Raw genomic sequence first — 12,291 nt, 5'->3', positions numbered from 1 at the left:
ATAGCCCGGGCTGGCCTGGAATTCACTATGTAGCCCAGGCTTGCTCAAACTTACAACAATTCTACGCTTCAGTCTCTTAAATGCTGGGGATCTGCCTGGTTCAAATTTCTTTTACCATGTGAAGTGGTACCAATGTACTTACTATTGTTGTTGTTGTTGTTGTTGTTGTTGAAGAACTGGGTCTTGAACCCAGGGCTTCATAGATGCTAGGCAAATGCTTTACCACTGTGTTACGCTTATTAATTTCTTAATTAAAAAATTTCCGGGGCTGGTGAGATGGCTCAGTGGGTAAGAGCACCCGACTGCTCTTCCGAAGGTCCGGAGTTCAAATCCCAGCAACCACATGGTGGCTTATAACCATCCGTAATAACAAGATCTGACTCCCTCTTCTGGAGTGTCTGAAGACAGCTACAGTGTACACACATATAATAAATAAATAAATCTTTAAAAAAAAAGAAAGAAAGAAAGAAGTAGCAAATGCTTTTAAAAAAATTTTTTTTCCAGGAAAATTGCTCAGTATTTGATCATGGGCCTATGTGCATTCTGTCATGTGAAAAGCAGTTCAGAACTAGAGAGAGGATCAGCACTTACAAGCACTGACTTCCAGAGGACCCAAGCTCAATTGTACACATCAAAATGGCAGTTCACAACTGTCTGTAACTCCGAGAGATCTGAAGACCTCACACAGGCATACACGCAAACAAAGCACCCGTGCGCACTTAAAAGACATGATAAAAACTTGAACGCTGGAGCATGCCGATAAATCCCAGCACCAAGGAAGAAACTCAGGAAGATAGGGACCTCAAGGATAGCCAGGTCCACCTGCCTCAGAAAAGAAAAGGAATTCAAGATATATTTAAGTTTCTTATCTATATTTAAATATTTTACAGAAAGCTACTAAAGACTTTGATGGCTAGAGTCAATTTTTCTGTTTGCTTCCTTTCATTGTGTAATTAGCCAACAATGAGAACCGTTCAAGATCTTTCTTCCTGGTCCACAAAATATCCGTGTACATAAAAAATTTTTTAAAATATATCCTTTCTCCTTATCTTAGCCACGCCGTACACCAGCAGCAGCTTGCTCTGATAGCAAGAAAAGGGAACGGATAACTGTTGGTACACGGGGAACTAGAGAAGTGGCTCATAGGTAGAACACTGGCTGATAGTACCCAATCTGTATATGAATATATAAATGAGTACACTGTTGCTGTCCTCAGACACACCAGTAGAGGGCACTAGATCCCACTACTGACGGTTGTGAGGCATTATGTGGTTGCTGGGAACTGAACTCAGGACCTCTGGAAGAGCAGCCAGTGCTCTTAACCGCTGAGCCATCCCCAGCCCCCGATAAGTCACTTTTAACATTTTCACTATCAGTAGAAAACAAAACAAAACAAAACAAAAAAAAAAAACCAAACCAAACCAACCAAAAAAACAAACAAACAAAAACCTAAAAAACTAAAAAACAACTCTCAGGGATTCTTCCCGCCGAACAGTTCAAAGGAAGGGGCGCGAGTTGGCGGACTCCGCACGTCTACCAATTGCAGGAGGCGCCTTGGCCGGAGGTTCTCGCCCAGAAACGTATCAAGGACTGACCAATGAGGGCGCCACTATTTCAGCTGGCGGCGACCGACGGAAGAAGAAGAGAAGAGATTGGTCGTCGTCCTCGGTGGCTGACCAATAGGAGCTCGCCGAGCCGCGGCTCCAGTCGGGGGAGCGCCTCCGGGTGCAGAAGAGCTGCTGGGCGCGGGCGGAGCGAGTGCGCAGTCGGGGATGTGCGGTAACGCCGGCCGAAGTCGCGGTCGGTCGGCGGGGCGTCCGACTTGGTGTCCTCAGGTGAGGCTGCTCCCTGCTTCTCCTCCGCCCTGGGTGGGGACTCTGGATGCCGGTTGTCCTCCCTTGCTCGGCGCCTGCTCGCGCGCGGGGCCCAGCGAGGTGGGCGGAGGGCGCGCTGGGAGCTCGGCGGTCTCCTTCGGTCCGGGCTGAGGACCTGGACCTTCTTCTTCCTTCTTGCCTGAGGCTTGGGGGTTGGGGGAGAGCTCGGGAGGAGCTGAGGCGGGGCTCGGTTCGCACCGATTGCCGACCCTACACGGGGTCCTTCTCCCGGTGCTTCCCCCGCGGGTCGAGCCCCGGTGACTGACTCTTTGACCCTGGTCGCTCGCTGTTTAACTTTTACAACAGCCACCGCGGCAGCGGAACGGCGACCTAAGAATATTTTCATTCTCCTCTTCCTGCGGGGAGGCGGGCGTGGGCAGACAGGTTAGGAAACTTAAGAGTTGGGTTCTGCAGCTGCTAACAGGGAGAGCCTGGCTACGAACTCGGGTCTGTCCCAGCACTTGGGAGGCAGAGGCAGGCGGATTTCTGTGTTCGAGGCCAGCCTCGTCTACAGAGTGAGTTCCAGGACAGCCAGGACTACACAGAGAAACCCTGTCTCGAAAAACAAAACAAACAAACAAACGAACCCGGGTCTGACTGAATCCCCGCGGGCTCCCGGCGCCCTGTTTATTGGGGGGGAGCTGTCGCTCTCGCCTTCGGTGTTTATCGAAACCAAAGCTTAGCAAGGGTCGGGGGCAGAGGTGGAGTTTTGGAAGCGAGGGCGGCTGACGTTTCGTGGCCATCGGACTAGCGTTTGTGTGACTTAAGGGGCTCGTACGAGCACGAGCCCAGGGTTTGGGGAACGTGTTCTGTCTTTTGTTTTTTGTCTTGTGATTGAGGAACTAAATTGTAAACTTTAAATAGCAGCCTGTAAGAAGCAGTGTTCAGAGTGGACAGTTAAGTGCGTCTAGACCTAACTTAGGCTTGTTTGTTTGTGACAGCGCCCCTCTGGAATCCCGACTGCTCTCAAAACTTGAGGCAATCCTGTCTCTCTCTCTCTAAGGGTGGAATTACAGTTTTGAGGAAATATGCAATGGGTGGGAGGGGGGGGAGAGCTATTTTTAAAAAATAATTCGTGTGAGGATGTCGTTAAACTTTAGAGCCATATTAAAAGCATCGGTTCACATGTTTTTGAGTAGTGAAGAGCTTAATTTTTTTTTAAAGCATGCCACCTTTTTTGCATAAAAATTGAAAATTGATAAGATTTCTTTTCCAGAAGTCTGCTAGAGTTTTAGTAGTGAACAGCTCCTGGTATGTTCTTGATTGTAGCTTTGGTTTAATCATTTGGAATTTTTTTTTCCCTTGTGTTTTTTGAGACGTGGAAGACACGATGAGGATTAGTTAGAACCAGCAGTGACAGTCGAGGATGCTGTGTGGACTTTACTGCTGTGACCTTCCAGTTGAAATCAGAGCTGGTTGCTCTCTAAACATGCCATGGGAGGAAGTTTTATTTTAAAATGCTGAATAGTGCTAAAAAATTAGGGTAAGAAAAAAACTGCATTTATTACTCAGGTTTAATGAATCTTAGACTTTATTTTTTAGTTAATTAAATTTATTTCTTAAAATGAGACCTTGCTAAATAGCTCAGGCTGTTTGGAAACCTGCCTTGTAATTCGCCATTCTCCTGTCTCTGACTTCACCCCCCTAAGGGCTAGGATGACAATATGTCACCAAGTCCAGCCATCTTGGCTTTGCTGCAATTGCATATGTGCTGGGATAAATCCAAAGGCGTTGTGTATGCTAGGCTAGTGCTAAGCTGCAACCCCCAGTCTTCACTTTGGGGTTTTTCCTCACATTTAAATGTTATCTTACAAATGCAAACATGTCTGCTTGTGAGAATGTCTTCTGTGGCCTGGCTGAGGGCAGATAGGTGACAGGTGGTGGGCCATATGCTTAGTGTGTGCAGGGCCCTGCATTCGGTCTCCCAGCACCACATGACCAAAAAGTGGCATTTCTGTTTGTCCTTCGTCACTTCGTATGCTATGAAAGGTTAACTATTACCCGCTACATACAGTGTTATATTTGTTTTTGGTAAATGTCTATATGCAGTTGTAGACACTGTTGCTAGGTTTCTGGGGGATTACTTTTGGATCCAATAATTAAGCCTCATTATTATTATTTTGGCCTTTTTATTTTGGAACTGTGCTTGTAGGAAAATGGTTGTAAATGGTTTGCTTTGGTTTGGGGTATAAAGTCTAACTCTTTAGCCCAGGCTTGCCCATAACTTACTATGTAGCCCAGGCTGGCCCTGAGTTCATGGTGATCCTCTACGGTTCAGAGTTGGTTGCCAAAATATTTCTTACTATTAGGATTTTTTTTAATCCTTATTTTGCTAATAATAAAAGATCTTAAATAGAAATTCTGACTTATATCAACTCCATAACATTTTTTTAAACCTATTTTACTAATATGCTTTATAAATACTGTATCCCCAGTGATGGCTCATGAAGCGATGGACTATGATCTTCAGGTACCTTTAGAGGGTACTATAGAACAAGCTACTCCAACTGAAGTTGTCAGCCATGGGGCACCTCTCCAGCCTGCCCCTGCTGAACTGGCCCATAGCCAAGGTGGAGCACATGTCCAGCCTGCCCCTGCTGAACTGGTCAGCAGCCAAGGCGGACTGCCCACTCTACAGCCTGTGCCACCAGCATCCATTGACTTGACGGAGGAAGTACAGCCCTCGGAAGAAAATATGGAGGTTGTCAATCCTGGAACTTCAGAGGAGCCTCGTCAGGGATCGGGTGCTAACCGCACCGCTGGAGATGCTAGATCCGTTTCAATGAACAACTTCATCAGTGGGCTGCAGAGGCTCCATAACATGCTGGAAATGTTGAGACCTCCACCTGCAGACCACAGTGTGGGGCCGATAAGAACAAGGAGAAGAACGGGACCCATTCTGAGGGCCAGAGCTGGAGGGTCTCAGTCTCAGAGGCAAGACAATGGCAGGTAAAATATGAGTTAAGCGATTGATGCCACCCTGAGGTGCCACTCTCAGGCTCAGATTCTGGTCAAACCCCCCAGTGCCACCCACCAAGGTTAACTTTTCAGAATTCCCACATCCTGGTAGGTCAGATAAAATTAGTGCTTGCTTTGTTTATTTCATTTAGCATTGAGTTGGGTCTCAATGGCGTGCTTTGAAAACTAGAGGCAAGTTTGTCAGCAACAGTATCTATTAATGGTTGACCTCTTTCAGTTTTCAATTAAAAATGTTTTCAAATATGTATCTGAGCTGTGCACACGCCTGTGTATGCACACGCCTGTGTATGCACACGCCTGTGTATGCACACGCCTGTGTATGCACAGGTGTTGAGGCAGGGTCTCAGTTGAACCTAGAACTCTCCCAGATGTCTGGTTTAGCTAGCTAGCTTGCTCAGGGGATCTCTTGTCTTCCTGAGTTACAAGTGGCCATCCTGTGTTGACACATGTTCTGAGTATCTGAATTCCGGTCCCTGAGTTTGGATGGCTGGTGACTTACCCCTGAGCTTCCCAGCCATGGTGTATGCCCTCAGCTTTTAAGATTTTTTTTTTTTTTTTTTTTTTTTAAATGCATGGTGGTGCACACCTTTAATCCTAGCACTTGGCAGGCAGATCTCTGGGTTTGAAGTTAGCATGATCTACATAAATCCTGTATCAAAATTTTAAGTTAAATCATGGGGTGGTGGACCATAGAATAAATGTTGTACGATGTTAAAAGAATGTGGATTCTGGAACAAGATAAATACGGTACTAAAACATTTTTTTCCCCCTGATACGTGTTTAAGCAAAATCTACCTTAAATTCGTGTAACTGTGAGTTTTCCCAGGACTGGTTGCTTCAGACTTCTGAACTATATTTTTTGTTCTTTTCTTGAAGGGGGGGGGGGGTTGTTGTTGTTGTTTTTTTTTTTTTTTTTTTTTTTTTTTTTTACATCTACTTATTTGTATGAGCACACTTACGCAGGCCACAGCATGGAATTAAATGGAATTGGTTCTGTCCTGCCGTCAGAGTCCCCAGCCAGACGCAAGTGATTGGTTTGCACAGCCATCTCACCAGTATTGGGCAGAGTTTTTTCCGCTGTTTGGCTTTGATGAAAAAAAATTTTTTTTTCCAATGAGATGAAAATCTTCCTATATAGCTCGGGCTGGCAATACCACACCTTCTTCTTTCTACTTCCTGAGTGCTGGAATTGTAAGTGTATAAGCCAACCATGCCGCTTTCTGAGTTTTCTGAAATGTAGACGAATTTCTCACAATGGTGTTTCCTGTTGACTCACCTGATAGACACCTTGAGGCCAAAATGAGCCGCGTCTGCCTTAGACCAGGTCAAAGTTGGGAAAAATAAGTGAGCTGTTCTTTACAACAGACCCTTCAGCCAAGGTCACAAACGCCTCCCCTTGATTCCAGCAGCCAGAGCCATCATCCATTCATCAAATATTCTAACTCTAGTATGTGAATCTGAATTTTACCCTAGAAATATTGATGAGCAGGAGAGACCCGGTACCACGAAGCTCACAAAGACTAGAACTGCAGATGGCAAAGAAAAGCCGAATGTGTTCTTTAATTTGAGAAAAGGGTGGGATGGAGAGATGGCTCAGTACTTAAGACCAGTGGCTGCTCCTCCAGAGAACCAGGGTGTAATTCCTAGTACTCACGTGACAGATAACAGCCGACCCTAACCTCTGCTCCAAAGGATCAGATGTCTCTCTTCTGGCCTTTGTACTGCATTCTGGTGGTGCACAGATAATACATGCAGGCAAAATGCCACACGAGTTTTTATTTTAATTTTTTTTTTTTTTTTTTTAAAAAAAAGAGGGTCAGCCAGGTGTGGTGCATTCTTTTAATCCCAGCACGTGGGAGGTGGAGTCCGGAGGATCTCTTGAGTTGGAGGCCAGCCTGGTCTACATAATGAGGATACCTTGTCTTAAAACAAAAAACAAACAAACAAACAGAAGAACTACGCTTAGTTAAGAACACAAAAAGGATTCTTTAGTTTTAAGAAACCCCTAAGGAACTAGCCAACTTGGTAGAGTTTGATTCCCCTGGATTTGATTCCCAGCAACACTGAATTAGGAATGGTGGTGCAAAAAAAAAAAAAAAAAAAAAAAAAAAAGCTGGGCGTGGTGGCGCACACCTTTAATCCCAGCATTCAGGAGGCAGAGGCAGGTGGATTTCTGAGTTTGAGGCCAGCCTGGTCTACAGAGTGAGCTCCAGGACAGCCAGGGCTACACAGAGAAACCCTGTCTCGAAAAGCCAAAAAAAAAAAAAAAAGGAATGGTGGTGCATACCATTAATCTTAGCTCTGGGAAAGTTGATCAGGAGGGTCAGAAATTCAAGGTCATCCTTAGCTACATAGCAAGTTAGAAGCCAATTTAAAAAAGAAAGAAAAATAAAAACCTGAATATGGTGATACCTGCTTTTAATACCAGCACTTGGGAGGCAGAGGCAGGTGAACCTCAGAGTTCAAGGCCAACCTATTTGGGGCTGCTTAGTGAGACCCTGTGTTGTGTTGTTTTGTTTTGTTTTTTCAAAGAAAAGGGAATGGAAGGACTCAGAATGTTCTTAAGAGATTCTTTAGGGTTGGAGCCAGAGATCCACCTTAGGACCTTTGGACCTTATGCACCTAGGGGCGCATGCCCCCCAGCACTTGTAGCACTTGGGAGGCAGGGCCTAAAGGATCCTTCTGTGAGTTCAAGGCCAGTTTAGCAAGTTCCAGGACAGCCAGGGTTATACAAAACAAAACAAAAAGCAGAATAGGACTGTGGGAAATTTTCTCCTTAGAATAGTAAAGGAGTTAGTAAGATTTGAATCAAGTTTTCATAACTGAGAATTAGCTGTTGGAATACAAAGCCTGTTCTGAGAGAATCCTCTCTATATGATCTGTTTGGTGGTTGGGTTCCTCAAGACCCTATAATTGAGTATATATAACCATTATTATTTTTTTTTAATTGAGTGTCTGTGTGGAGGGGTGCACATGAGAGTCCAGGTACCCAAGGAAGCCGGAGTTATTGGATCCCCTAGAACTAGTTATAGATGATTGCAAGCCCCCATGTGGTGGCAGCCCTGCTTCTCTGGTCTGGAAGACCAGTTAAATACTCTTAGCCACTAAGCCATTTCTCTAGCCCAGTTATGTTTGTTTCTAAGCGCCCAAGTGTTTGCCTGTGAGTATGTATATATACCACATGTATGCCTAGTGCCCATCAAAGCCAGGAGAGGCATCAGATCTCCTATACTGGAGTTACAGATAGTTGTTAGCTGCCATGTGGGTGCTGGGAACCACACCAGGTCCTCTGTAAGTACAAGCGCTGTCACCTGTTGAGCCGTCTCTCCTGTCCTATGATCTGTTAGTATTCACTCGGCTTTCAGTGGAAGCATTTAACGGCCTGGAAATAGACCGAAGTAACTAGGATTTTCTTTGACACTCTTATAGATTGTTCTTGCATGGATGATCCATTGTGCCATGATTCTTTTGTCTCTATCCACATACAGGTATGTGTCACGTACACCACTGTATGCCTACTTTCAGGTAAGCAGGTCTCAGCCTTACCCACTACCCGCTGCTCACGATTCAGAGACCAGGAATCCACCGTCAGGTACTGACTCTGACAGTGACGACTCTGCAGAAGATGAGGAGGTTGTTGCCCAGGCAGAAGAACCTGAAGCCAACATTCCAGGTCTGTTTTTCGTCTAGATTTGTATTGACAAAACTAAAATCCCTAAAGCATAGATAAATTTCACTGGCTATGGTGATGTTAAAAAAAACTCTGACCTTACTCTTAATTTTTTTGTGCTTTGTGTTTCCTGTGGAATGACACATGGCTTTCCCTTTCTGTGAATCAGATTAGTATATAGAATGGGCTAGTTGTAGTTCACACATGCTGGTAGTCACTTGAAGAGGATGGGCAGGAGGCTCACAAGTTCAAGACCAGTCTCATAGTTGGACCTGTCTCCAGAGAAGGCAGACAGAAAAGAGGTGGATGGCTTCTTAGGAGCAGCGTCAAGGCTGGGCTGACTCCGTGTATATGCACACAAAGGCATACCAAAAAGGATGAAGACATTCTACTGTTAGAGCAAAGCGTGGTTAATGAAACCAAGGCTCAAGTGAGGAAAACCTTGGCATCTAGAAACAGCAAAACACAAAAATGTCTGTCTCACAAATAGAACCGTGTATAACATAATTTCTGTGATTCTGTTCATTATATAAAGTATGCAGAAAGGATTGTTTAGAGGCTGGGTAGACCTGCACGCTCAAATGGAAATGACCGTGAGTGAACGCACGGAATCGTCCTGAAGTAATAAGAATGCTTTATTTGTAGATGAGTTATTTCTCAGTTGACAAGGCCAGCTTCAGATTTGGACTGAAGTGACCCTGCATGTTTTCCTTACGTGGCAGGGCATTAAAAATGTTTGGCACTCTGCCTGGGTCCTAGAACTGTGTTGAACTAGAATGTGATGGTGGCTATCTTGCTCTCAATGTCAAACTAACTCAAACTAATGTGAAAATTAAGCAGTAAACCATCAGCCAAATCCAAGAAGCAGGACATTTTAGGAAGTACGTGGCCAGGTTTCTCCACGTTGGTAGCAAAGAACAAAAGAAAGTGAGTTTGAAAGACTTTTATAAAACTACAGTGAAAAGGACAAGAATTAATCAGCTGTACATAACAACTATGATATAAACTAACTTACCTATTGTTAGGTGATATTAATGAATTATTATTAATTTTTCAAGGAATATTAATAATACAGTCATTTACATTGGGGGGAAAAGTCCTTAGTGGTATTGTAAAGAATTTTACAAGTGTATTGACAGTGTAAGGTTTGTCTGACATTTGAATCTACACAAAAACTGCAGGGCAGGGCTTTCTTGTTTTGTTTTTTTTGTTTTGGGTTTTTGTTTGTTTGTTTGTTTTGTTTTTCGAGACAGGGTTTCTGTTTGTTTGTTTGTTTTGTTTTTCCGAGACAGGGTTTCTCTGTGTAGCCCTGGCTGTCCTGGAACTCACTCTGTAGACCAGGCTGGCCTCGAACTCAGAAATCCACCGGCCTCTGCCTCCTGAGTGCTGGGATTAAAGGCGTGCGCCACCACGCCCGGCTCAGGGCAGGGCTTAGACTTTGTAAGGTTTTTATATTCTTTAGATTAATTTTATTTGTATGAATGTGTTATCTATATATGGGTGTATTGCATGTATGCTTGCTACCCAAGAGGGTATCGTGTTCCCGGGAACTGAAGTTAGGATGGCCGTGAGCAAAAGCAACCAGGGCTTAAACCACTGAGCCTTCCTCTCTCTAACACCTCAGTTGCTTTTTACATTGAGGGCTGGATACTTGTGGATATTGTCTACTTATGGAATATGCAAAATAAGTAAATAGTAATAATAGATAACCAATGTTAAACTTTTCAAAAATAGTATAAATACTCTGACTTCAGATGGATAGCTGTAGTGAGGCTCTCTGCTGCTAGTCTCTCATAGCTAACTTGTGTCTTTTATATATGGTCTCTGCTCCCATGTCTGGATACAACTTGGTAGAACAAGGAGTTATCTCAACAGACCAAGAAGCTACATCTGTCACAGGAGATGATGCAGGCCCTAAAGAGGTAACCTAACACCATTGTTGTCCTTATAAAAGGTCTTGCCTGAAGTTAGTTTGGCTTTTAACTGGGGACCCTCTGTTCTTGACCTACTAAGTGCAAGGGTTGCAAGCAAGTGCCACCACATCCAATGTGAACATCCTTTTAAATGTAGGTTAGGATTACACGAAGCTTCAGGTTAAGTTGGAAAGCTTTGCAGGCTCTGTGGGTGAGATGCAGACGCAGTTTCATTTTCAGTCATTTACCATGCAATTGTTCCCCTGCTGTCCAGGAACTCACTCTGTAGACCAGGCTGGCTTCAGACTCAGAGATCTGCCCCCCTCTGCCTCCCAACTGCTGGGATTAAAGGCCACCACTGCCCAGCCAGGATTGTTTCCTGCAATGTTTTAAAACATTAGGGATGCCAGGCAGTGGTGGGGTACACCTTTAATCCTAGCACTTGGGAGGTAGAGGCAGGCAAATTTCTGAGTTTGAAGCCAGCCAGGACTACACAGAGAAACCCTGTCTCAAAAAACAAAAACAAGACAAAAAACATTAGGGATATTTGAAAATAACCTAACAAGGTGTTAAATACCACTTAAAAAGTGAAATAAATGAGGTTTTTAATATTCAAGCAGAATTTGATTACAGTGTGATTTTAAAAAAAGAAAAAAGCCTGTTGTTGGAGTCACGACTTCACTATGAGGTCCTGGCTTTACCTGCATCTCACTGAATAGACCTGGCTGGTCTGGAATTCACAGAAATCCCCCTGCCTTTGCCTCCCATTGAGGGCATGCACCACCCGACCTTGCACTGTTATTTTTTTCAGACAGTTTTGCTAGGCAGCCCAGACAGACCTTGCTTTACTGTCTGTTTCGTTTCCCGTCACAGGACACATTTTAGTCTACTCCCTGTTGGGTCCCCCTCCCCGCCTTTCAAACATTTTCTGATATAAGTCAAGACTTCATATAGTTATCTTAACAAATTGTAGTGCGTATAGTCATGAGATTTATTTCTAGCAGAGGTTCCCATATAAAAGGAAAGATGTTTTACTTTTGATTAATGTGATCAACATGCCTCGGGAAATTTATGCAACCTATTGAAGCACCAATAAGCATGTCTGGTTTTCTTTTCCCTTTGAGACAAGGTCTCCCTCTTGATTCTTGGCTGGTTCAGGAAGTAGCTTGTTGCGATCGCCTAACTTGCCAGCAAGAAAGACGCGCCACAACAGGATCCTTCTGCAGACCTTTTTAAACGGGTTTTATTGCTGAAGTGAAAAGACCCTGAGCCTGAAAACTGGTGCTGCTTAAATAGGCCTAAGAGGAATGTGTCACTCTATGATTGGTGCTCACTATATACCCTCATTTGCATGCTCTGGGCTAGAGCTATGACTCATCATCTGTGCTGTTTGAGCATGTGCACGACAGTTGTCAGTTAGTTGGCCGATGCCTTTCGGGCTCAGGTGCCATCTTATAATGGTGAATGTGGCTTCCCACAGTAGCTCAGGGTGTCTTTGAGTTTGTAGCGATGCTCCTTTTTCGGCCTCCCAAATGCTGATGCATCCGGGGATGGTAAACACACCTCCCAGTAGTACTTGGTAGCATCAGGTAGCAATTTATGCCAGTCTAATAAATAAAAAGTAGTTTCTTGAGTCACAATTAGTATCTATAAATGATTGTTTATTGATCAATGTTTATATTTTGTAAGATTTTTATGGTCTCTTCCTTTGACTGGAATGAGCTGAATATTTTATGACTCTATGAATTGATGATCAGTTTGTTTTTGCACGTATGAAGAACCTTTTGAACAAGGATGACATTAATAGACATGCTAGGGCTGGTGAGATGGCTCAGCAGGTAAGAGCACCGACTGC

At 44.1% G+C, this 12,291-nt stretch overlaps 1 protein-coding gene across 1 annotated transcript in view; it reads left to right on the top strand.

The window, feature by feature from the left end:
- The first annotated feature begins 1,746 nt into the window (after positions 1–1,746).
- Rfwd3 (ring finger and WD repeat domain 3) overlaps positions 1,747–12,291 on the top strand; it is a 30,854-nt gene continuing 20,309 nt past the window's right edge. The window contains exons 1-4 of the mRNA XM_021220351.2: positions 1,747–1,835; positions 4,310–4,823; positions 8,342–8,526; positions 10,378–10,445. Of these exons, the coding sequence (XP_021076010.1) occupies positions 4,312–4,823; positions 8,342–8,526; positions 10,378–10,445 (765 nt within the window). The 5' untranslated portion in view covers positions 1,747–1,835; positions 4,310–4,311. The remainder of the gene's footprint in view (positions 1,836–4,309; positions 4,824–8,341; positions 8,527–10,377; positions 10,446–12,291) is intronic.

This window comes from Mus pahari, chromosome 20 (genome assembly GCF_900095145.1).
Source record: "Mus pahari chromosome 20, PAHARI_EIJ_v1.1, whole genome shotgun sequence".
In the NCBI taxonomy this organism is placed as follows: domain Eukaryota; kingdom Metazoa; phylum Chordata; class Mammalia; order Rodentia; family Muridae; genus Mus; species Mus pahari.
Note: the sequence above shows the minus strand (reverse complement) of the source record. Positions and strands in the feature narration are given on the sequence as shown.